Source organism: Pieris brassicae, chromosome 8 (genome assembly GCF_905147105.1).
Source record: "Pieris brassicae chromosome 8, ilPieBrab1.1, whole genome shotgun sequence".
In the NCBI taxonomy this organism is placed as follows: Eukaryota; Metazoa; Arthropoda; class Insecta; order Lepidoptera; family Pieridae; genus Pieris; species Pieris brassicae.
In genome coordinates this window covers 15,786,476-15,812,245 of record NC_059672.1, presented here as the reverse complement: position 1 = coordinate 15,812,245, position 25,770 = coordinate 15,786,476, and the positions used below count along the sequence as shown (strand labels likewise).

Genomic DNA, 25,770 nt, shown 5'->3' with positions numbered 1-25,770 from the left:
GCCTGACACACGCCGTTGACTTGTTGGGTCTAAGGCAAGCCGGAGAGCGAATGTTAAATGCACACATACAAATAAAGTCCATTGGTGCACAGCCGAGGATCGAACCTGCTACCTCAGAGATGAGAGTCAAACGCTGAAGCCACTAGGCCATCACTGCTCTATATAGGATTTACTGGAATTAGATTAGTTAGAAATAAATTAAAGTGTACCTTCCTTGTTATGATTGGAATAGCAATCAATAAGAAGCATAGCATTTAGTGAAATATTAAAACATTAATTAATGATTTATGGCGGTTCATTCTCAAATAAAACAATATACATACTAACTTCGAATAGTTTATTTTAGGTTCATGGATTTCTGTACCAATATATATTTTCTTGAAAAATATTATAAAAATTTCTAAATACATAAAAATAAACGTTACTTAACTTCTACTCTAACATCTATATAGTGTTCTCTGAAGAGATACGAAAAATTTATTTTTTATGAGACATTCACTAAATGCAATAAAAACAAAATAATCAAAAAGTTTAAAAATCTGTATAAACTAAAAATCCGCTACATTAGCGTACAAATTAACAATGAAAAGCTTTTAATTTCTTTGAAAAAACTCTAAACAATTAAAAATTTACTTTTCTAAGCCTCAAACAAAGTCCTTTGGCAGATAAAAATGTGAATAATTATTTTATTTACATAACTTGCTTCAAGTTTACCATTGTGGTCCGTTCCGTAAATTTAACGTGAATATTCGTGCAAACCAAAATTCAAGAAAATTGATTTTTGTCACACGTATCACAACATCCACCGAATTATACATTTTTAAATTTAATTTCTCGACACGTATAAAATAAAAATCCATACGTGGTATATACAGTAAAAACGCTTTAAATAGCAAAATTTCGCCTTATCAGTCTATTTTAACTAAAAACTCGCCAATCTCCAACTTCTGCCTCATAATAGCAGAGAGGACCACTTCAGTACTGCAAACGACATTCAATGTTTTCTCCGCCTGCAGCAAATAATACACCAAATGCAGGTCATTTGGAACCGTTAGAACGAGATAGCTATAAGGCCTCTGGTTGTGCATCTCTTGTATGGAAATATATGATCTGCGGTTCTTGTCTACTCTTCCACCACAGAGCTCTATCATTTCCGTGAGACTGGCTTTCGCCGGTTTCACACACGGCGTTAAGAAGAAAGTGATTCCTTCGAAGATCTTCTTCCTCTGCTCTCCGCTGAGAAGGACCTCGTCAACATCGCACTTGAAAGTTTTATTAAAGTCCTCGTCGCGAAGAGCATATTTCGCCTCATCGGCGAATTTGTTGAGCCTCTGACTCTCTGCCACCCATTCGGTGGTAAGTAGGTGCTTGACAGTGATGAGACAACTGACCAATTTGCAAGTACGGGCCAGCTTCTCCATCACGAGATGAGTGGCCTCAGATGCCGATGTGACCACTAATCCTCCGAGTTGTCTGAAAAAATAACAAGATAAGGCACAAGCTAAATATTTGTACATTGCAATATGCATGCGAATTCACTCACTTGTATAATGAAATGTAAAAATTGAGGTCGACTTAAAAAAAATCACGAATAAGCGACAATTCAAAATCAGAATTACGGAAGGTTTATCAAAGGAGGTTGAATCTCAGGGTCACCATGTGAGTGAAGTCGCAAGCTAAAGGTTATTTTATACTTCATACATAATTCATTGTTAAAACCTTATTAAACCAGAAAACTACGATATATTGTCTACATTCAAATTGTATAAAACAGTTAAAACGAGTCACATTTGGGTTAAAATCAGTCCAATTCAAATCCTATCAGCACATACTGTTCATTATGATCCATTTACATCTACGGCCATTAACTAAGCGAGAACGTCAAACTGAAATCTAGTTTAGGATTTTCATCGTTTCTCTATGACATATTTGATAATGCTCAGGACAAGAGACTTGAGTTACAAAATGGAATACTGACCTAAGCCTGCCAGACACGAACACACATTGCTTGGACAGATAATATTCTTTTATGGTGTATTTATATTTATCATAGACGACAGTCACTCTGTGGCTAATCAAGAAAACATCACAATTGCACTTAATTTATTGTTGTCGATAGATAAAAAAAATCTCAAAAAACCTATAGAAATGTTGTCGCTGTAAAATATAAATAAATATAAACGGAAAACGATAAACAAAACTAGAATTACCCAATCATTTAACATACAAGTTAGTTCCTACCTCTAACGAAAAATTTCTAACGACATTTAAGAAATAAACAACACAGCTATTTACCCCACACCACTACTGTAACATAGAAATGTTAAAAAAACCTGCGTTTTTTTTTGTTATGTTCTCAAGAATATTTTTCGTCAACGTTGTTCGAATTCTCGTCGATATTCAACGTGGAAACACTGAAAGCGCAAGATTCTTTTTTATAAAAATATGGCGGCAAGTAAAAAATACTACGTAGTCTATAGAACATTTAGACTGAAGCATTACGCATAGAGTACACCATACCAGTGCTTGACCGCAAGTCACCTTCTTTATAATTTTTAGTTACTTAAATAGCAAAAATAAATTGTATGCAATGTCAATACTGTGCCCTGAGTACAGTCATTCAATTTGCTGTCATAACAGATTCGTGACAAATAAAAACCGAATCGACATAGAACATATACATTTTTGACCATACCATTGCCATGAAAATTCCGTCGCACTCTAGATATTTATGGCTACATCTTTACGCATACTTTAGCCACACACAAAAGAGCACGTACCTCACGCTGGCTGCAAGCCTCGCCTGTTGCACGGGCGTGACGTTGGAAAAGAGCACCCTCGGGGCGAGGTGCAGAGGAGGTGGAGCAGGCGGTGCGGTGTGGGAGGGCAGGGGCGGTGGCGCATCGAGGCGAGGCCTTTTGGCCCTGCGTTCGCCCGCCGCCGCTGCCGACCGCTTGGCGCGCTCGTGAGATTCTTGCGTTATATTTATTGGCATTTTCCACGCGTCTGTAATTAAATGAATGAATAAATTTGCGAATACTGTACTTTATGTTCAGCGGGAATTTATTAGATTCTGGACAATTCAATCACAAATATAATAAAATTATGCCCTAAAAACCCACCGCCCGAATATAAACATTCGTTTTGGTCCTTCGAGCCAGATATTTCCATATTGAAGTTATGTAAGAAAATACAATAATCATTAACACAAAAGCTTTTATAACCGTTTATAAATAAGAATATTAACACAGATTTAATTTAATTTTTTCTTTAAAAATCTATGAGACAAGAGTTTTACAATTTATACTTACTCATGAGATGTGAAACCAATCCGTGGTCCATTCGGAAGGGGCTCGCTAAATTAAACTGTTGATATTTTGCATTCTCAATCTGAAAAGGCGCATATTTACGCAATTAATACATATAAAATTTAAGATTTGCCGGATCAACGCACATTGGTTATTTACAAATACTTTAATTTGTATGGTATTTAGATTGTTATAATAATTCTGTGTGTGTCTGTAGGAATTTCATGAATTAACTTTATATGAATCGTTTTAGAAGTGAAACTTCTTTATGGGCGTTGGAAAGAAATTACCGTCACATTTTTGGGTTACGCGTGACATTTTCCGTTAAGTGCCATCTTTTTCTTGTCCCTACCACGGTAGATTCGAAGCCATTAATAACAAAAATATATAATAACGATAACCATGATAGTAATAAATCTATTACAATTAATGAAATTTTGTAATAATCTTAGTAGTAATAAGGTAAAATGAAATAATTGTATTATTTGTATTCATGTCTATAATAATAAAAGCCTTTTGTTAAACTATATCTAATTTAATTAACCCAATTTCTGTAAAGTTGCATATAGTAGATCATTTTTCGAAAAATAAGGTCATAAAGAAGTTTCACTTCTTAAGTGTGTACACGCACCCATTTTTTACACAACAGCTATTATATACTGCTATATAAAACCCAGGCATACATATATAATACTTATACTGGTAATCATAAAATTCCTAACTTACCTGCGAAAGCGCAGTCATATTGCCAAGTAAGAGATCAGTGATCCAGGCTGCGCTGACCACAGGTATGGCCCACTCTCGCGCACGTCTGTACTTGTTGCCTTCCGCGCGTTTGCATATTAACACCGTGTTATCTCTCGTCATGTATGGTGTGAGCTGAATATACCGCAAATCAATTTAAAATCGCTAGTTATATTGTTGAATTGCCAAATAGTATGTAAAAATGCATGTAAATAAATTTTATATAAACATTTCTTACTTTAGCACCAACTTGTCTCAAACAACAGGCCAAGCGGCGTCTTTCATCTCTTCTCCACCCAGAAAGCACGGCTCGATGATGTCTGGCCGGTCTTTCCCTCGCGGAGTACATAGTGGGCAAATGTATTGCTTGCCAAGGTGGCGCCACTGCCCTACGCTCCATTGTGTCTGACACCCAATATGCTGTCACACAACGCTTGGCGTCACGGAGTGCCTGAATATGTTAGAAGGACAAATTAAGACAGCTTTTACACAGTACTGTTATATATTATAAGGTCAGCAGCCAAAATTAAGCAGATTATAAAATCTTACAAAAAAAAGACGCTAGTTTGTAAGTGCTAAAATATCTTTAATTTGGGTGAAGATGCTTAAATCTATACTAATATTATCAATTTTAAGTTTGTATCGCCCTAATCTCAGGAAACGCAGGTTTGAATTAAAAAAAAAAATTCGAGAAAGACTATATACTACATGACATTACGCAACAACAATTATTAGCACAACTTGGTGCCCCAACAACATTTGTTTGCAAAACCGGAAAAAACATACCATATTGAAAAGCTTAAGTTAAAGTTACACAAAAACCGTATATAACGCGATTTAATTATCTCCGGACTTAAGCCAACGCACGGGAACGTAATTAATAAAAAGAAAATTTTAAAAACAAATATATCTTCTTGGCATGAAATAGATAAGGTTAGATTGGGACTAACTTCGCTAGATGGCGTTAATATGGTTATTATAGTCTAATAATTATATCAAATATTTATCCACTTCATATGTTAGTCTGTGAGCAGTCTTAACCTAGTGGCTTAAGTGTGCATCTCTTGTGAACGTGCATCAGCTGTGTACCCCATTGACATTCTTTCTATGCGCGCATTATAACATTCACTCGAACGGTAAAGGAAAACATCGTAAGGAAACTGGCCTGCCTTGACTTTTTGTCTAACCAAAAAGTTGACGGCGTGTGTCAGGTGCAGGAGGCTTGTCACCTACTAGCCTATTAGATTGACAAATGATCATAAAACAGATAAGGAAATCTGAGGCCCAGACCTAATAAGGTTGTAACATATTATATGACATGTTAGGGGATCCCTAAAAGCGTGACTTTTAAATTCATGTTTATATTTTCTGTTTTTTTTTTAAATATATGTGTGTATAATAAGATTAACCTGCATAACAACTCCATGTCGCTGTGTCTCGCAGAGCACGTGAGTAACTCTAGCGCAGTAGCCAGCTTCCACTTCGCCTCCCCGTCGTTGGATGGCCTCAGACCAACGCGATACTCGCTCGCTACCCACAGACTGCTGGTATTCCACCTTAAATAAATAATACATTTATTACATATAAAGCGTTTGTTTATTTAGTTCAATGCTATCTCAGAAGCTACTTGCCGAATTCGCATTAAATACATATTTTTGAGACCTTCCATTGCGTGCGTTATTGTGACATATGGAGAATAAGCTACTTTCAAAATTAAAAATAGCTCATTACAACCTTTATGGTAATAAAGTTGGTTGTTAAATAATTCGGTATTTGATATTGTTCTATAACCATGATTTGAATTGTTATCCTTTGACAAGTAATACACATTTTGATTATTTCTTTTCTAACACAGCGTTGTTATTTGTATGAATCTTAGCTGGCAGGGTACACGTGGACACTATTTAGTGAACTTTCTGTACTTCACTATCGAAAACATATTTTAAACTATTATAACAGGGATGACATTATAATTAGTATCATTATTTTTAGCTGAAATTAATAAACATGCACATTATAATTTGTAAGCTTATGAACACTCACCACGTGAAAGACGCATCCCAGTAGAAACAGATCGGGCGGAAGTTTGAGGTTAGGATTGTGTCCATAGAACTGGGCCCTAGGGGGCGCTGCTCTCACCCCCCCCACACCCACACTGCCGTATACTTTGTTGCCTACTTGAACTGCAGTACCGACCTGAAATGAGGTACTATTTAAATAAGAGCGTAAATTTAAATGACGGCAACACATTTCCGAGCCTTCTGCCAGTCGGAGTACCCATGGGCGGCGGGTATGGTATCACTTAAAACCTCTTGCAATTTGTTCTATTTAATGCGAATTTATTTATCCAGTCGAGCATTAAGATTAAAAGCACAAACGTTGAGTGATATTACGAATTTGTGTTTATGGCAGGTAAAGTATTTAAATGTAAAATACTATAATACATATATTGTAATAATATACTTTATTACGCTCCTCAACGTATTCGTGAATTAGCTCTCTATACAATTTACGAGTGTATTATTATCTTACAATATAAGATTTTTTATCAATATTCTATTATTTTTGTCATTATATTATTTTTTTTTTGACAGAGGTTTAATCTGTATTCGCAGATGGCTCTTTCATACTCTACACAAAGTTGGTAAGGTAAAAGTCAAATGTAAATGTTAAATGTCGGCCTGGCCATAAACAATAATTTTCAGAAATCAATGTAGTGGATTAGTACGAGTAGATTACTGAAGTATTTAATATGTATATTAAAAACAGACAGTTAAAAATAAAAATAGTTATCACAATTTTACAATAATTACACAGTATAAAGATTGACATTAAACCCTATAAATGCAGAATTCGGTTTAAAAAAATCCGTGAAACAATATTTAATTATTATTTTTACTCGTTAAGCGATCCTTCTAAGTAAGAGTGTTTTTAACTCACAGGGGTGGGCACTGTGTGCGGATGATGCGTTGCTCCCAGGAGAAGCCGCGCAGGCGCTCGCACTGCGCCACCCGCCGCGTGCGCAGCTGTCATTAACCTTTATAACATTCACACGTAAGTTAAATAGTGAAATTCAAATCTATAGAAATATTATGAAAAGTAATTCAATTGTATTTTAAACAATGTTAACATTTGTCCGCACACAAAAACATAACTTTAACATTGTGCCGCAACATATGTATTTTTTTCATAAATTCAAACTCATATTTACATAGATGACGTTTCGAGTGATTTATAGCAGTCGTGCTTAGTGACTACCACAATAGGAAATATTACTGATTTAGTCTATGTTGCCATATTTACGACATCTACTGTTAAAGTGAAATCAACAAAACTCTCCGGTGTGTTTTATATCGAAAACAAGACGACTAAAAATATATACCTATTCATAAATAAAAAAAATGAATTTTATGAATATTTACCGAATATTGCAAATACCAAATTCGCAATATATTGTGTAAATATGGCAACACAACGTAAGTTTTTCAACCTGTTGTCTGTCAACGTCATGTGGAAATTTAAAACTTTACATACAAAATGGATGACATTCGCATTTTTTGTATGTTTTAGAAGATTCATTTCATAATAGCTAATCATTATTTTGTAGTAAATTTAAGGTATTTATATTTAATTTATTTAACATAAGTATGTATAGTAACATTTACACAGTCAAAGAAAGTTTGAAATCCTTCAACCTTTCAAAAGAAAAACCGTGGTAGTATGTATTTATTATTTAACTAGAAGTTTACCTAAGCGTCCCAGCGGCAGATGGTTCATGCTCGTTGGGCGGTGCTGTACCCTGTAGACGGATTGACAGCATGTTGGCCAGAGCCGTTTTAGTCTTCGGATTTACTAATAGTGCTCCTGCGCCTACAAAAACGAATTGTACATATGGGCTCTGGAGTGAGAATTTAAAATGAGACCAGTATTAATGGTGATTAAATTTTTAAAGGCTAGGTTCCTTTATAGCAAACACAAGTTTGACACCAATTGTAAATAACTTAACTTTGACATTATGTTAATGTTTTTATTATATGACATTGTAAAAATTGATATGACATTTGCATGCCTATATATGGCTGATTGTGCGGATATTTTTAGTTGATCGATCTAATTGTACTACTATCTTGGCAAATAAACAATTTAGTTTATTATTTATTTTATTTAATCAAACAAAATGATGGCGCGTTGTGTATCATTAAATTCTATAATACAATGTATAATATAATTAGGTCTGTTAGGGACTGCCAATGCAATATATTATATCAGTTTTACATACATTAAATAATAAAATAAATGGCTTTAAAAGTTACATGGTAAGGTTGTTGAATCAACTTTAACAGTGTAGTCAAGAGGCAGAACTATTTGGAGGACTTATTCGGCGCTTGCTTCTTTGCCCTTGCGATACATTATACGTTCTTACGGGCGGAATTTAACGTTTATACGTTTTCAGATTTCACTATTAAAACGTGAGCATTTCCAATTCTCGAGTTAGGATTTGAAATTATAGAAATAAACTGTAAATAATTAGTAATGGGTCTTTAACTGGGAGAAGCCTGTGCAAATTTTACCTTGCTGATCAGGAGTGGTTGGCGTGAGGATGGCATCAACTTGCTGTTCCTGAAGAGGCGTCACGACATGCTGAGAAACTGGCGCCACCTGTAATATTCATAACTAAGTCGGTAATTCCAAAAGTCTTCGATCGATCGCACGATCTTCCCTTTGGTGAACATTTCATAAATATTGTTTCAGCTTACCTGCTTGGCTGCCTGATGATGGGCGTGTTCCCTCTGCGCCTGTAACTGCTGCAACCTGTATTGTTGCTGACGCTGCAACTGCTGGATTTGCGTCTCGACCACACCTACATTTGCAGCCCCGCCCACCGTACCTACAGTCCCGCCTACCGCTCCAACTGATGAAGGAAAGTACAACGATTGATGTTTTACGGGTTGTACGGATTTTGGTTTAAGACGAATAAGGTAGATAGTAAAAAGGTGGGTTACTTTCCATATAAACATTGAAAGAAAACAATTTTTTTAACTGGATGAAAGCTATTTGTATTATAATTATTATACAAATTGGTCCCGGTGACCACGCACGCTGTAAAGCACGCGAAACGTCGGAAAATGTTAAATTTAAAATTATGTAAAATAATTATAAGTTTATAATAATACAAATAGCTTTAATCCGGTTAAAAAATTGTTTTCTTTAAATTGTTATATTTACTTATATATTCACTTCATGTTGAATATGAAACGAATATTGTTGTTTAATGAATTTGGGCCATAATTCTTCAAAAGCATTTTAATTGTATTTTTTTATTTTTTGAAAGAGTTATGTTAACTTCAATTGCCATACATATTAGATGAAAGATTTTGTAAAATATGCAGTAGATTAAGTCCAGTGTATGATGTGGTAAACTTTAATAATTAAATAAATAGCAAACATTTACGAACCAAGTTCAAACAGCTCTTAAAATATACGAGTCGAGTAAGGTATTTATGAAAACCAAAATATTAAAATGCTTAAGTTAAAACTTACAGTCAATATCATCTAAATCCATGGTTCTATTTTAACTGCACTTCATATACTTGAATAGGAACTTTATAAAGTCCTTTTAAGTCAGAGTTATCAACGTGAAATGGTAACTCGATTCAAATTCTCGAGAATTCTTAGAATATGAGGTGAATTGAAATTATAATGTGGTTTCGTTGACGTACTTATGTATGAAGTAGCATTTGAATAACAAAATTTGAAAAGTGATATTTGAATAATTTAAAAACTCCATGCTATTGCTTTTCTCGTATATGTTTTAACTTTAAGGTTTGATATTTTAATGTACATAAATTTTCAACAGTGTCCTTATTGATTAGGATGATTTAGAAATTCATTATTATAATGTATTTCATGATTATACTTTTTTAACATAATAAACTATAATTAAAAAATATTAGTTAAATCAAATAGTAATTTTGTGTTTAAGTATAATTAGGCGACGTAGAAATTTTGACGAATTTATGTACTACCGTCATATAAATTTTTGCATTTTTTAAAATAAATAATACCCCCTAATAATTAACCTCTTGCTTGTATTTTAATAAAGAAAATCTAATATCATTATTTTTATTACTGTTACACTTAGTAAGTTGATTTGAAATGCCGAATTTGTAATAAAACATTATTGCAAATTCATTTACAAACTGTTTTCCCAATAATTTTAATAACAAACTAGAACCTAGAACGAATGCTAGTTAACGCTGTATCTATAGTGTAAGCCAATTTTACCTGGCGATTGTGGAGTCTGTGTAGGCGTAGCGGCAGGTAAAGTGGCCGTTCGAATCCCTGGTTGTTGAACTTGCCATTGTATCTGAGGATTGGTATATAATGTATGATGACTTTTGTTTTGAAAGTAACTGACATCTCTAAGACCCTGACATGTGTCAGTACAAAAAATTACAAAAAACCGATAACAGCAGTGAGGGACAAAAATATTTCTTATTCTGGTCACAAATCATTACATACAGTGTAAATCTCCATGTAACGTCCCTCGATTTAACGACGTACACCCAAAGCGTCGAAATCAATTGGCTTTGGCTGGTTTAGCTTGTCTTCCATACAATGATACACTGTACATGGCATTACACCTACTCTCAATAACGACACCAATTGTACTATTAATAAAGTACTTTAAGTTGCTAAAATTAGTAAAAACTGCTTTATTATCCTAGCCCACAATAAACTCGACAGTCGGCATTATGCATACGGAGTGTGAAGAAATTCGATCTTTTGTTAACAAATTGGGATTGCTTGCACGTGTAGTCTACACCTTGTTGACCATGAGTAATAAGTAGGAGTCATGTATTATCTATACCTTTATCTTCTCTCCATTTAACGACCACTCTCTATGACGCCATAAAATGCAGTCCCTTCAGTATCGTTATATAGAGTTTACACTGTATTTGCTTTTATAAACAAGTCAGCCTTCCAGTCATACTGTGCCAGCTATGTTTAAATTTCCATTATTTATAAAAAAAAAATTAATTTGTCTTCGACCTTTTAATATGTCATATTATTATATACCAAACTAAAGATGATGTATTATATTACTCTCATGAATATGTAAAACAGTTACAGTATCGTGTTTTGATAAATCGATTACAAAATAGAAACAATTTTACGGTGACACAAAATGAGCGAGTTCGAAACTAAAATAAATACCTGTTGTTGTTGCTGGTTAAGTCCAGGCGGTAATGGGCTTCGTATGAATGTCACGTTCTGAGTCGCAGGCGCACCCGAAACTACCGGTTGCTGTAAATTTATTTAATTGATACAACGTAATAACATGCGACTATAAAACTTACGAAAAATACGTATTTTAAAAAAAGTTTTTTCTAGTATTGCATAACCATAAAATATATATATCATAAAAAGCAATGTAAAATAATAAATAGTTAAGGAAAAATAATGTCCATTGATCCAACGGGAACCTAACATTTCTTTCGTAAATTAATTATAAGTAATCAGGTATTTTATAGTAAAGTTCAATGGTGCGACAAGTACTAACTACAACATGTATAATTGAAATTATATAATCTATCATTAGATGTGATAAACATATATTATTTATAGCCATATTAGCTACTCACTGTTACTGAGTTGAGATTGAAACTTGATTTTATCCATTTACACCTACAATTATTAATTACAGCATTATTCAACTTGGTACATTTTAATATGTATTAAAATCGATAACAAATAGATTTAATCTATGTGGAATTTGATTTGGCTAAATATGATAAATACATTATTTTAATTAAAAAATAACCTGTTGCTGGGCCAAAGCCCTCTGTATATGAAGTTGGCGCCGTTTCTGCAATTGCGCAACAAACATGGCGCGTTGTTGGGGGTCCATTTGCTGCAACTGCGCGTGCGTCTGCGCATCCAAATGTATGAGCTGGCGACCACCGCCGCCCGCTGTCCATGATACTTGAAGAGGCTGAAAAAGCAATTTTATAATTTTCACAGAATGAGAAGGAATTATAATAACAAAATGTATTGTCCGGTATTATTGATGTCTTGAATCTCTTTGCTATATTTTTATGTAAAACATTAGCAAAATAGCAATCAGCATAGTGTAAATACTATCTTAAACCTATTTAGAATGAGACAATCCTTTACCAAGCATAGCTGGATTTTATTTTAATTATTTTTTGCTATCAGAACATCACAACAAAAATAAATTTACCCTTTGTCCCACTCCAGCGGGTTGTCCGATGGGTTGCCTTTGTTGTATGTACTGCTGCTGTTGCCATGAAACATTCTGTCCGCCTTGGACAATTTGTTGTCCTCCCGGTGAAACTATCTGTTGACCGCCACCGTGGGTTATTATTTGCTGGATACCCCCGCTTCCTATCTGGCTAGGCTGAGGTGATTGGGGCACCTGAGATAAAACTTGCTGGCCTTGTCCAACATTTTGTCCAATAATTTGCTGCCCCGGTTGCTGTGACACAATTTGCTGAGATGACTGAGCTATCACAACCTGATGCTGCTGCCCCTGCTGTGTGATTACATGCTGGCCACCTTGAGCTAGAACTTGCTGGGTACCTTGGCTTAGAATCTGCCCTCCTTGGTTCACCAATTGCCCGCCTTGGTGAACAATTTGACTTTGAGAAACTATTTGCTGCCCTCCTTGCAATGTTACTTGTTGGTTCCCATGTACTAATATTTGCTGGTGCCCCGTGTGTTGATTAATTAACACTTGTTGAGGAGCTTGAACAAGCTGCTGTTGTCCCCCACTATTTAGCAACTGCTGTTTTTGAACTAATATTTGGTGATGTGTTTGATTTATTGATTGCCCTTGAGAGCCAATAGAATGTTGTAAAATCTGTTGTGATTGTTGAACACCATGTTGGGGACTCAATTGAGATTGTTGGTTGTTTAGTAGAGATTGTTGCTGAGTTTGCATTATCTGCTGCTGCAATATAACTTGGTTTTGAGGGTTTCTAGATTGCACTAAGGGACTTCTAATAATTTGATGCTGACCTTGGACATTTTGTACCATTTGAATATTCTGTTGTCTCCATGATCCCTGAACGGACATGTTTGCACTCTGTTGTCCTTGAATTGATTGTTGAATTTGCTGACCAATAACTGACTGCTGAGATGTGTTACTGACAAGTTGATTTAACTGCCCTTGTGGTTGAGCTTGAGATGTAACAAGACCTTGCTGAACACCCATGTTCAAGTTTTGTTGTTGATTTGTAAGAGATTGAACAGTTTGCTGTTGAATCATTCCTTGGTTTTGTGATGCATGTTGCTGTCCAGAATTTATCAACTGTTGTTGATTTATTACCTGACCTTGACTAAGGTTTTGATTTAGTTTAGCATTTTGGAGGCTCTGTTGCAAATTTTGTGTAGATTGAGCTAATTCTTGTGCAATATTTTGGACTGCACTTTGTTGACTCAATGTTAAACTCTGTTTCATAGCCATATTTTGCTGATTGAGTTGGGCCTGTTGCAAGTTATTTGCACTTTGACTCAACATTTGACTAATATTCTCAATTTGTTGTTGGGCTGATGTCATTGTTGTATTTTGTTGTTGTTGTTGTTGTGTTACAGTTTGAGATTGTTGGACATGGTGTTGGTTTGGTTGTAAGTGCTGTTGTATTTGCTTCGATATATTTTGATTAATTTGTGACACATTTGGTTGTGTAAATCCTTGTTGCAACATTTGCATCCTAAGTTGATGTTGTTGCAGTAATTTCTGTTGTTGTATTTGAATAGCTGATAATCCATGTGGTTGTTGAGTTTGTTGAACCTGAGAGTAACCTTGCTGAATATTAATTTGTTGATTTTGAACAATATTTGCTTGTGGCATATTAGAGTTTTGGCCAAATTTTTGCAACAACTGCGAATTATTAGCCTGCCCACCTTGTATTTGTACATTTTGTGATACAATTCCTTGTGGCAAAGACTTAGTTACAATGCTACTTGTATTCACAGCAGTAGTGTATCCCATAGAACTAACATTACTTGCACATACAGTTGAAGAATTTGCTGTGGAAGGGTTGTGGTTCCAAGGCATTCTTTGTTTCAGTTTATCTAGTAGTGCTTTAGTGTCATCATTTTTATTTTCCGACATGTTTTGTGTGGGAACTTCGTTCTTAGCAATACCTTCCTCAAAATCAAAACCTGTGATTGCACTAATGCGATCCATGGGTTTAAGAGGTTTTGGCACAACTAATAACTTAGGGTGGAAATTGTCACTCTCTATAAGTTGTCTTGCTTGTAGACTCTCTAAAACCCAATCTGGAGTAACAATTTTCACTGTGTTATTAAAAGATATTGCACCAATGTATTTTTTACCACTTGTTGAACCACAAATTAAATGAGTACACTTACTATCCAAATTTAACTTAATTTTGCCACCATGGTAAGTTATCACTGCAAATAAAGCCTTCGCGTCGGAGGGACTCACTTTGGATACACAAGCAACAACATTTGTAAATATTTTGTTCTTGCTAGGGCAGTAAGGATTTGGATTTGCCAACTTCTTCAATCTGGCAGAAGCCCAGACCCAATATTCAGTCACAGCAGGAATCTGGTAGATGTCACCAGCTTCGTCAATGTCTGAATCGGCAGCATTTTGACCACAAATTAGATGAGTAACGTAGTCAGAAAAATATTTCGTGCTTTCACCTCCACCCGACTGAAGTAACTGCATAGTCTGTAATAACAATTCACAAGACCAGTTATACCACATATTCAAGGTTTCAATAAAAATAAAAACAAGAAAAATACAAAAACAAACCCTTTCCGAAACATCGCCAGAGAGGTAATATTTGACATCTTTAAAAATCGCCTCTTGAACCGTTAAAAAATCTAAATCATCAACAATCGTTACCATTTTCTGTTTTACCAAACTAATAAAAACTTCATTCAAATAAACATTTTTATTTCATCTTGCGCCGAAAATAAAAACCCTATGCTAAAACGTCCATCATGGAAATTCAGATTTCAGTGTTACCAACGCTAAAAAAATATTTACCCCCAGTTTTATTGTGAAAAACCTGCATAGTCTTAAAGCCTCGGCTGCGGTACAGAATAACGAAACAAAAACCAACTCATTATAGTTATTAATCTAGAACACGAATTATTAACTATCTGTCGCAGTCGAATACAGCAAATCGAATTAAAGTGTAAAATGAATCACACCAAAACATTCTGGCGTTCCTTCGCGCGCAATTCGATGAAGGTACGCTGCAAGTGTCATCTCCAAATGAGAGTTTTGTGGAATGTTTTCATTAAAAAATTGTTCACCTCGTGAAGTAACATATTCTCAGTAAGTTTCGAAGTTAGAAATCATTCCTTAGTTACCGATTTTTTAGACCGATAACAAAAAACATTAACGTAATTTATAAGGATTGTAAGGAATAAAAATGATAGATTGATTTATCTTTGTATGAGTACTCTATAAAAAGGCCAGCCTCATAAGTGTTGAGTCTGTAAAAAAACCCATTATTTACTATTAGGAAAAATTGCCGAATCTTTAAGGAACCCTGTGATAGCTATACTGCGCATAAACTAAAGTAAAAGAATAAGTAGTCTAAAATGCAAGAAGTAGTTCCTACGAGGCAGATAGATAGCACGTTAACTGCATAATATTTATATTTAGTTGTTTGCCTTCACGATGTTTGATGACAGACAATTTGTTGTTACAATAAACTTTTGGTCATAAGCATTTTGTACGGGTAAATATTTACTATTATTTTGTGGTGTCTGTGGTACTTATTGTATGTTTATGCTTAACACGAGTAGCATCGAATTAAATCAAGTACATTTCATAGTTTTGATCTTCATTAATAGGAAGCTAGCTAGTAGTAGTATGGAAAAAATCGTAATTTAATAATTAATACCTACTTTGTATATCTTGTATAACAGCATTCAAAAATTATTGTTTATTGTTCATAGCACTCTTTGATGTTATAAAATAGCTACATATAAATATATAAATGAGAAAGTTTTTGACAAGGTTAAGCATGACGTCGTCATAAATGATTTAATTGACACCGGTTTCGATGAAAACTATCTTAAGAGTAATCAGGAACCTGTACAACGATCAAAGAGCAATTGTGAAAGTGCATCAAGAGGAAGCGGATGAGATCAGTATTTACGGTAAAGCCGAAGGTGATTGTCATTTTCATTCAGTTGCAAAGATCTTGGAACAGGTGCGGCAATACAAGTATTTGTGAACTTGGGTTTCAAACGAGCGGAATCCTGATCAGCAAATTAGGTCTCGATTTTAGGGATCTTTCATCAAAATGTAGAAAGTTTTGTGCTGTCGCCACTTGACTATTAAACTGCGAGTCCGAGTTCTCCTTTGTTACATATGGCCAATTGTTCTGTACGGCTGTAAAGATTGGACAATTAAAGAAGATACCCGCCGGCCCTTAGAAGCATTTGAGATGTGGTGCGAAGCAAACATGCTTCGTTTAAGCTGGATCCAAGTCTAACGAGAAGGTTCTTGAGTTGAAGTGCCGAAAAAACTTATGCAGAACATTAAACAACGGAAAGCATACCTGGGCTGCGTGTTGCGCAATGATCGCTACCACCTGCTTCAATTAATTATAATGGGTAAACCCAGGATAAACGGCGTGTAGGTAGAAGGAAGAAATCAGGATTTCGCAACGTTAGAAAGTGGACGGGTATTGCGACTGCGGAAGAGTTGCTGCATCTGGCACACGCTTCAAGAGACTGGTGGCTAATCTCCAGTAATGGAGTGGCATTAAAAGAAGATCACGATGACAAATTATAAATCTCTAATTATTTGTTTAAAATAGCTTACACCATCACATATTTGGTATAATATGAATAATAACTTGAGTATTAAGGCAGTTATTGAGGCACGTTTTTAAAATAATTAAATAATGTGGTTGTGATTTTGGCTACGTATTTCATTGATGAGTCATATTTGTCAAATAACCACCAAAAATACCCTCGCATATATAAATAATAATAAGCGGTTTTAGATTGGTTTTCCGCGTCATAAAAAAAACTGTTGTGCAGACAAGAAATAACATTATGTCCAGTGTGAGTCCGTCCAAGGTCTTGAAAAGACGTACTAAAGCTTTGAAACTTATATTAAAGATGAAGCGCATTTAAATTACCGTTATTATAATATTCACTATGTCTCGAGACTGGAATATTCTGTTTTTCGCAATATTTTTTAAGTTCTTATGTGTGTGTGGTCAGTACATCCAATCTCCTTGCCCGAATATTTTTGATTATAAGGCAGATAATTCAGGACCTTATGGTGAAATAAATTTGCATTCTATTGGACAAGTGACGTCGGTAACGTTAAAAGTTAATTTGACAATTGCCGCGAGATTACCTACTGTGAGTATTAGGTATCTACTTTTATTTACTTATATAAAAATATTGTCCCGCCCCGGATTTGCATTGGCGCTGCACTTTATTTAAAAATAACGCCGTTGAAAAAACGTAGAGATCGATCTGTTATTTTTCATCCGATGATTATCGTTTTTATGCATGCTAAAATATTTTAAAAGCAAATCTCGCCAATATACAATCGCGTAAGGACAGCATTAGGATTGAGTCATAGTATTATTAATATTATCCAGACGCGTATCCCGAATATGTGAACAAATTTAATTATTTAATATATCGATGAACATTCGCATTCGTAAATATTTTTTACCTGCCCTTACCTAAAATTCAGATGACATTGGTCGAAGGACAGTTTTTCTTTTGCACACCTTTTTTTTAGCATTTGGTATTGACTTTAGTTTCTCAGAATTATAAAAGTGTTGGCTCACCCGCTGATAACAAAATTATTATACATCAATTCAGCGTATTAAGATGAAGATATTAACAAACAATTATTATTTCTTATTCGCTTAGATACTATGCTCGCTTTGCATGCAGATTAATATTTCTATGAGTGTTTCCTTATATTAAAACTGGTTTAGTTATAAAGACCAGAAATTGATTTTTTGTTACGCTATACGTTAGTCGACCGTTTAGTTTTATAGTGAGATATAAAAGTATACAACACAATGTAGCTTTTTAATTTTGTCCGCAGCAACAAACGGTTCATTCAGCATAGAGTATGAATGAAATATGCTACGACTAACTCTCAATATTTCTTAAACCAACTTAATATAACATAAATTCAAGCTGTTTTTATTAGTATTCCTTGCTATACAACAAGGAAAAATCTTTATTAAACTAACAAGAACCTATGTTTTTTATATATCATCGGCATTATTTATACACGTTTTAAATATTTGCGTAAATAGAGACGATGAGAATTCCCACTGTGATTTTTCTGCGTCACACGATGTTGCGTGTAAGATACACTTGTAGTTTATAGTTTTCTTTCATAACGTACTATGTCTGCCGTATCCAAGCCTGTATTAAGTTTTTAATATTGTCAAAATCAACCAAGAATAATGTAGGATACTAATTGAAACTTATATCATTAGTTTATTAAATTTAAATAAATAATATTGCTATACTCTCAAAAAAAATCTTTGACGAACTAAGCGATTCTATTGTCAGGGTCGTATTTCAATCGTCTCGTTCCGAAACAAGCGGTTTTCAATTCATTTCATATGGCAGCTTAGCGCTATTTATAATATAAGCATTTATACCTAATTAAAATAATTGAACGTCATATCTTATATATTTTATAAACCGTATATGTAAGATTGCCTACTTACTATTAGAGTATATATACCATTACTGTTCATGTATTAACGAATCGTCTTTGGTGGGCACTTAATAAAGTGTTAAAGGATTAAATAAGCATCGACTCTTAAGTTAATATACGTTAAATTATGCAGTAAGTTATGATAATTATCTCGTATTTTCCTTAACGGGGCGGGCCCCACGATCCTCCAAGACAATGAACTTGTAAGAAAACCTGTATTTGTTAAGGCTGCAATCTGCATGCTAAGTGAAAGCAACGTGAAATTGACACAGTTTTTAAATTTATTAATTGGCATCTTTCTTTGTATACAATTATTTTATTTTGTTAAGACATGTAATGCCTTATAATAAAGTTAAGTACATATTTTTAGGTCTTATGTAGTAATGATAGTAACCTATCTGAATGTTTCGTTGATTTCTTTTGACAACAACTTTTATGAATATGTTCCGAATTAAACAGTAGAACATTGTGCGAATAAATAAAAAATGCTGTTGAATATGATAAAAATATTTAATTTAAGTGATAGTGATGTGATGAAATATTTATTTGAAGATATTGCAAAATAAATGACGCGTTTATCAAATCATTATTGTAACATTGTATAATCTGGATGATTAAAAAATTATCTTTAGAATTAAACATGTTAAAATATATATGAACGTGTAAACAAAGCCAAAGTAGAGTAACAGTTATTAAGGAATTTGCCACTTTCGAAATTCATCTCTTCGGTCGATTTAAAGTCAGCGATTCTTGTAGATACTTGACCTTATATGAGTCACGGAAGAGTCATATATCTATTATCATCAATAACTTATATGCCAAGCATCGCAACGGGTTTTGATAAATAACAATTTTATACATATATATTGTGATGTTATAAAATAATTAATAACCAAGTTTATTAATTTATTAAGATTTTTAATATAAATTTAAGGACTTGGGCCTCCAGTGGCGATACAAATGAATATCCAAAAGTATTTTGGTCGTTATGGACCATGTCCAATTTTGATATGATAAATTTAAAGTTAGGTCTTCTATGTGTTCATTATATACAATTGATTATGATTTTATAATCCACTTTGGTACATTGTGCTGTTTCTTCATATTTTTAATTCAGTATGCTGGCAATTTTCTTTCAGAATTATGTAGGCAACATTCAACATATTGGCGGAGAACTAAACTTCCTTCAAGACTATAATAGCGGGGTTCCTTTGCAATATCGTGTCAATTTTCCTGTCAGCTCGCCTTTACCGAAACTCGTATCAATAACAGCTAACGATGTTCCGCTATGCTTTGCATCTGGAGGTGGGCTATATCTTATTTAGTTATAGTTCTAATAATTTAGAGATTGTAAAAACGGTTCACGAGTTAGATGTTAATTGTAGACTAAAATACTCGTTGCAGTGAAAGTTTTACAATTAATTGAAAGGTTACACGCTCTTGCTGTCATATATTTTATTAAAAGTTATGTGTTTATAGATGTCCCAGGTCCCGGTCAATACGTGACTACAATTACTCTGCAGCATTCATTATTTCTCCGAAACAACTTCAATGGTATTGGTCCACCTCAACCCAGTTTTAAGCCAGGTATGATTTTGACACGCATTTAAAATGTTTCATTTGATATGAAAATCTCGTGTTTCTATATGGAACGTTGCCTTGGGTTGAAGTTTCACTAATCTTTGCCCCATTGGCGAAGCCAATCTTTCCTTTATTATGGAAGGTGTCTAATAATATGTTAAATCTGTCGGATCAGCAGTAATTAAAAATTAAATGTGCTTCTCCGATAGATCGTTACGTGAATAGACAATAATAAATATCCAAATTTATGGTTCTTAATCTTTTCCGAGTTTTTCAATTTATTTGAGCAACACTCATTACTAGATTACGATCTAATGCTTTACAATCGGAGCGTATAAAATTGGATAAGATCTCCATTTTTTTACAACTCACTCAAGCGTAAACTAAGATTTGGTATGCATGTAACATCCGAGAGAAACAGGTTAACTCATAAGCCACAAGTGATATTTTCCGTGTATATATTGGAAAACCCAAAGAAAATTTATTGACATATATTCGGGAACAACGAGCAGTGTTGGCCTAGTGGCTTCAGCGTGCGACTCTCAACCCTGAGGTCGTAAGTTCGATTCCGGCTTTGCACCAATGGACTTTCTTTCTATGTCCGCATTTACATTCGCTCGAACGCTGAAGGAAAACATCGTGAGGAAACTGGCATGCCTTACACCGGCCCAGACCTAGAAAGATTGTAGCGCCAATGATTTCTTTTTCTTTTTTTTATTATTTCTTTTTTATTTGGGAACAACGAGAATTCTTTTAACCTACACTAACGTCCATCTGCGGCTTAATTTACAGTCTGCAATACTGGAAGAAATTTGATCGACGCAATACGGTAAAATAATAACGAAACAACACGAAATCCACAGTGAATTTCACTGACTCTTTATAACATATAATACGTACCTCCTAAACTTTTCACTTTACCATGGTAGACGGACCCATGATCTGCATAAAATAGTCCTGGGCAATACAAACAAATCCTATTACAGGTGGACCACAAAATGTACAGTTCTCACGCCCTCCCTACCGTCAACCTGAGTATGATGTGTATCAAGTTTTAGAACCGGCAAAGCCAGTGCAAGTGCAACCTCAAGTGTATCCTCAAGATATTTACCCTCAAAGAGTTCCCGAACGTCGTCCGCAAACCACGAAACCACCAAGACCCCCGCCAACTTATTCCGAGCCAGAAGTTTATAATGACTACCTCAACCAAAATCAGTATTCTAACGAAGATGTAAGGCCCATACAGCCCGTAAAGCCTCCTAGACGTACACAAAGGCCTACAACTAGGTAAATTTATCTATTTTAAAACAAATAGTGTGACGTGTCAAATGTCTTAAACGAAATAGAGTAATCTAAATTGTTATCTATGAAAATCAACGTGAACGGAATATACACAAATTAAATTCTAGAAGCCAAAAGGATTCTGTTTGTTTAAAGGAATGTATTAAAAGTAATAGAGCTAGATAATATTTTATATCATTATAAAATATCAATTTCATCCAAATTTATAATATTTTTAATTTTACCTTGTTTTCAGACCACCGCCTGAACCTGAACTATTAAATAGAGACGAAAACGATTCCAAACAATGTGGCGTGACGTCAATTAACACTGTGCCCCTGATATTCCAAGGCAGCAGTTATCAGCGGGGAGAGTGGCCCTGGCTTGTTGCCATCTACAAGAAGAGAGCGAGCAGCATCTCTTACATATGTTCAGGGACATTGGTTTCGGATCAACATGTGGTAACAGGTAATGCAATGCAATTTAGCAAAATACATTATTCCGCAAATTCTTTTAGGTGGCAGACCAATCTTTTAACATTAAAATTTAATTATGGAAGCCAAATAAGATAAAATTTTACTTCATAAAATTATGTATTATAGCGGCACATTGCATGCATGGGCAGTCCAGAAAGACAGACATAATCGTTAAAGTTGGCGTGTTTAACTTGGAAGACGATTGGGGCGACGACATCACAGTTACCAGGAAGCTGAGTGACGCTGCCATACACGAGGGATACAATAAGACTACTCTTGCTAGTAAGTTATGATTGTAACAATAGTTGAGTGCGAGATAAACTACTTCCTTCATACATTTTGTAGTGTTGCTAGTATTTTATTTATATTTATATGTGTTAACCTTGAATTCATATTTACAAGTTAATTACCTGATTTATAACAATTATAATATTGCGTAAACGATATTTTAAAATTGATAATTCTCACTGCATTTTTGGCCCATCTTTGTAAATAAATGGGATATATAGATAAATTCATGCTTTGATATAATTATTTTTAGATGACCTCCTGGTAATGACGTTAGAGCGACCTGTGACTTTTAACACTAATATAAAACCAGCGTGTCTGTGGAGTGGAAATACAGACCTCAACAGAATAGTTGGTACCACAGGTGTGGTAAGATAATTCTTAATACTTACACTTATCAAGAAAACTACTGTAGGCCAAGATGCCTTAACAGTAGTGAATTTAGAAAGAACTGTCATTTTCATACAAAGGTTTTCTACTTTCTACATACACTACTGTTACGGCATATTGACTAAACCCCTGTGTATAATAAGAAATTTCAGCTTCAATTCAAATAGGTTTAGTCTTGAGTGTGTAATTAAACTCATAGCGCTTGGTCATGGTCTGACAAGGATTAATATTATTTCATTATGAAAAGGTTTTTGGAGTAAATGTACATTGAAAAGTCACAAAATGCAACAGTGCAATATTTTTCATTTCTAACATTTTAACAACGTTCAAAATAAGAATACCGTTTTCAACGTAATATAGTATAGAATAGGCCTACTCCTCCTGCCCCCCCCCCTTCTCACTCGGAACCTCCAATAATTACGACGTATTTCAAAATATTAACCCCTTAAACAACTCTTGTATATTCTGTAATAGTGCAACAACCCTTTATAACTCTTGACGTCAGACGTATCTCTATATAATCTTTCCATATACCATATGAGCTCAGGATTGATGGTCATATACTTTAACTACTAAGTCTACCTCTTTGCCTCATAAATAACATGTTCATTAGATTCGTACGTTCATACGTATACCACGTATAGCATAAGTAATTATCTTGTGAATTGTCACTAGGTGACTGGTTGGGGAGCGAATGAACAAGGCGCTGGAGGTACTGGCGAGCCTCTTATGGTCCGTATCCCAGTTGTAAGCACAAAGGAGTGTCGAGCCAGTAAACCTGAGTTCCACAGATTGACATCACAGAAAACTCTATGTGCAGGTATGTTATCAATAAAATAAATTGACCTATTTGATGCTGGCAAAAATTCTACGGATATCTTTAGATACATCTATTTACATACAACTACTTCAACTATACAAAATTACAAAATCTTAAATTCGTAAAAAAAATTATTTATACAAAGTAATAACTATACAAGTGAAATAAATCAGTGGCGTTGCAACCTTTTTAAGTCTGGACCCCAGATTTTTGTATCTGAATCATGGTCAATCTAATAGGAAACGCGGTGATCAGCCTTCTGTGCCTGACAAAGGCCGTCGACTTTTTGTGTCTAAGGCAAGCCGGTTTTCTCACGTTTTCCTTGACCGTTTGAGTGAATGTTAAATGCGCACATAGAAAGAAAGTCTATTGGTGTACAGGAACATCGAACCTACTACCTCAGGGATGAGAGTCGCACCCAGAGGCCAACACTGTTATCACGTAAAATTTAATCGATGTTATAATTTTCTGTGATTTTTATTTCAGGTGATAAGAAAGGATCCGGGCCTTGTTTAGGAGATTCTGGTGGTGGCCTTTATATCTTGGACAATGGCCGCTGGAAGTTACGTGGTGTTGTATCGTTAGCCCTCCTGTCACAGAATGGAGATGCCACTTGTGATCTTAACGAATATGTAGTGTTTACTGATGCTGCTCAATATCTTCCATGGATTAAAGACAAAATGTCTAAATAAACTAGTAATTAACTAATTAATAAGATATTGATACAAAAGGCTTGCCATTTTATTTGTATAAGAATATATAATATTAATAAATGATTATTTATTAAAGATAGCGTTATTTTTATTTATTTCTATTTTATCAAGTAAATTTAAAGGAAATCAGATTCATTATGTTGCACTGTTTTTATGAAGTATGCATAACATTCTTCGTGAAAGTCTACTTTTTGATTTGTCGAATCAGTTTAGTTATGCGATGAATACTTGGTATCTACTAAAACGGACTTATTATTATTATTTTCTTCTTTATTTTACCAAATAATATAATTATATTATATTACAGTATGTTAAAAAATAAAAAATAATTGTTGCATTAGAAAACCGCTGTGCTATGTATTAATGTATTGTCGCCCTCCTAAACAAGATTGCTATGGTTACACAATACACAGCACAGCAATCTAGTTTATAGTAGGGGATTTACTAGTGTGGCAGATTAATATACAGGGGGATACCTTGTAATCAGTGAAGTACCTACACCAAATATGAGCTCATATACCTGTATGGCCGCCCGTCACGGATAAAGGATCAGATTAGTAAAAAAACATCAGATATTCTCGAGCGCGTCAGATTAAAGTAGGGCAAGTTAATTACGTGCTAAAAAGTGTATATGTCACTAATCTGACAATTTGCAAGTAATGTAAAGAAAGGGAAGGGCTGCAAAGTTGTAAAAAAATCGTCATCTCGACATTCTCGAGAGTGGCTGATTTTTTTTTATTTTGAAGGAAATAATTCAAGGTCGACGAAAAATATATATGTAATCTGAAGATTTCAACAAACCGAAGTAAGAAATATTCGTCGATAAAGTTTAACAAATGCGGCTGCATGATGCCTATATTCGTTAAAAATATTAACATAATGTGTGTATTTTGTGGTGAAACTACTTAGCAAAAATCAATAAAATTTACATTAGAAACATTAAAAAAATGTATAAATATTTTAGAATATCGTATATATTAAAATACGTAGGAAATAGATGCTATCAATATCTGACGCGCTTGAGTATGTCCATGGCACAGCTAAGCTTGACAACCCAATAGGTCTCTATGACGCTCGAGTAAATACCCATTTAGCATCGTGGGCTCCCCTACTATTAGGAGCGCGATAAATGCATATAAAAGTAGTTTTTTAATTTACTGTCTATGTTGGTTAGCGTTAGGCTATGTAATATCTGATTGGGTAGACCATTTTTTAGCCGCGGTAGCAAATACCTCAACGTTCTCTCGCCATATATCTAGTCGGTCCCAAAGTTCTGTCATAAATGGAAATAGTGTTACAAACAAAAGTACTGATCAGTTTTTAATGAGTGATATATCAATTTATAGTACATTAATTTTTTAAGATGACTTCAGACTCGCCAAATTTTTATGGGGTTTATTACAGACCTTCCTCTCTTAGACCTGTCAAATTTTATAGT

At 34.5% G+C, this 25,770-nt stretch overlaps 2 protein-coding genes across 4 annotated transcripts; one reads left to right on the top strand and one right to left on the bottom strand.

Moving 5' to 3' along the window:
- Window positions 1–357: 357 nt before the first annotated feature.
- Window positions 358–15,060, bottom strand: LOC123712915 (PAX-interacting protein 1-like). 2 transcript variants are annotated; one of them, XM_045666288.1, is made up of 17 exons: window positions 14,863–15,060; window positions 12,298–14,778; window positions 11,878–12,048; window positions 11,271–11,360; window positions 10,338–10,419; window positions 8,810–8,964; window positions 8,624–8,711; window positions 7,802–7,922; window positions 6,993–7,089; window positions 6,096–6,248; window positions 5,462–5,608; window positions 4,291–4,503; window positions 4,035–4,187; window positions 3,312–3,390; window positions 2,781–3,006; window positions 2,334–2,414; window positions 1,363–1,473 (listed from the first exon to the last, which is right to left on the bottom strand). In XM_045666288.1, exons 1-16 carry the CDS (start codon window positions 14,956–14,958, stop codon window positions 2,357–2,359), a joined length of 4,410 nt encoding a protein of 1,469 aa, XP_045522244.1. In that variant the 5' UTR covers window positions 14,959–15,060; the 3' UTR covers window positions 1,363–1,473; window positions 2,334–2,356. The 2 variants fall into 2 exon arrangements, with proteins under 2 accessions (XP_045522243.1, XP_045522244.1); XM_045666287.1 differs by lacking the exon at window positions 2,334–2,414 and having other exon boundaries at window positions 358–1,473.
- Window positions 15,061–16,010: 950 nt separating this feature from the next.
- Window positions 16,011–24,401, top strand: LOC123713421 (serine protease gd-like). 2 transcript variants are annotated; one of them, XM_045667076.1, is made up of 9 exons: window positions 16,011–16,238; window positions 19,923–20,088; window positions 20,263–20,370; window positions 21,351–21,651; window positions 21,902–22,113; window positions 22,248–22,403; window positions 22,663–22,778; window positions 23,475–23,619; window positions 24,106–24,401. In XM_045667076.1, exons 1-9 carry the CDS (start codon window positions 16,209–16,211, stop codon window positions 24,309–24,311), a joined length of 1,440 nt encoding a protein of 479 aa, XP_045523032.1. In that variant the 5' UTR covers window positions 16,011–16,208; the 3' UTR covers window positions 24,312–24,401. The 2 variants fall into 2 exon arrangements, with proteins under 2 accessions (XP_045523032.1, XP_045523031.1); XM_045667075.1 differs by lacking the exon at window positions 16,011–16,238 and adding an exon at window positions 16,252–17,447 and having other exon boundaries at window positions 24,106–24,400.
- Window positions 24,402–25,770: the final 1,369 nt, after the last annotated feature.

What these genes read in the sequence shown, in the direction of transcription:
- LOC123712915 (XM_045666287.1), bottom strand. Translation starts at nt 14,958, where the DNA reads ATGGTAACGATTGTTGATGATTTAGATTTTTTAACGGTTCAAGAGGCG. An exon ending in CTGGCGATGTTTCGGAAAGG is followed by an intron (nt 14,779 to 14,862) that starts GTTTGTTTTTGT and finishes TTGTTATTACAG; the next exon opens with ACTATGCAGTTACTTCAGTC. An exon ending in ACAGACTCCACAATCGCCAG is followed by an intron (nt 8,965 to 10,337) that starts GTAAAATTGGCT and finishes TTCCTTCATCAG; the next exon opens with TTGGAGCGGTAGGCGGGACT.
- LOC123713421 (XM_045667075.1), top strand. Translation starts at nt 17,238, where the DNA reads ATGTCTCGAGACTGGAATATTCTGTTTTTCGCAATATTTTTTAAGTTC. An exon ending in GGATCAACATGTGGTAACAG is followed by an intron (nt 22,114 to 22,247) that starts GTAATGCAATGC and finishes TATGTATTATAG; the next exon opens with CGGCACATTGCATGCATGGG. An exon ending in CAATAAGACTACTCTTGCTA is followed by an intron (nt 22,404 to 22,662) that starts GTAAGTTATGAT and finishes AATTATTTTTAG; the next exon opens with ATGACCTCCTGGTAATGACG.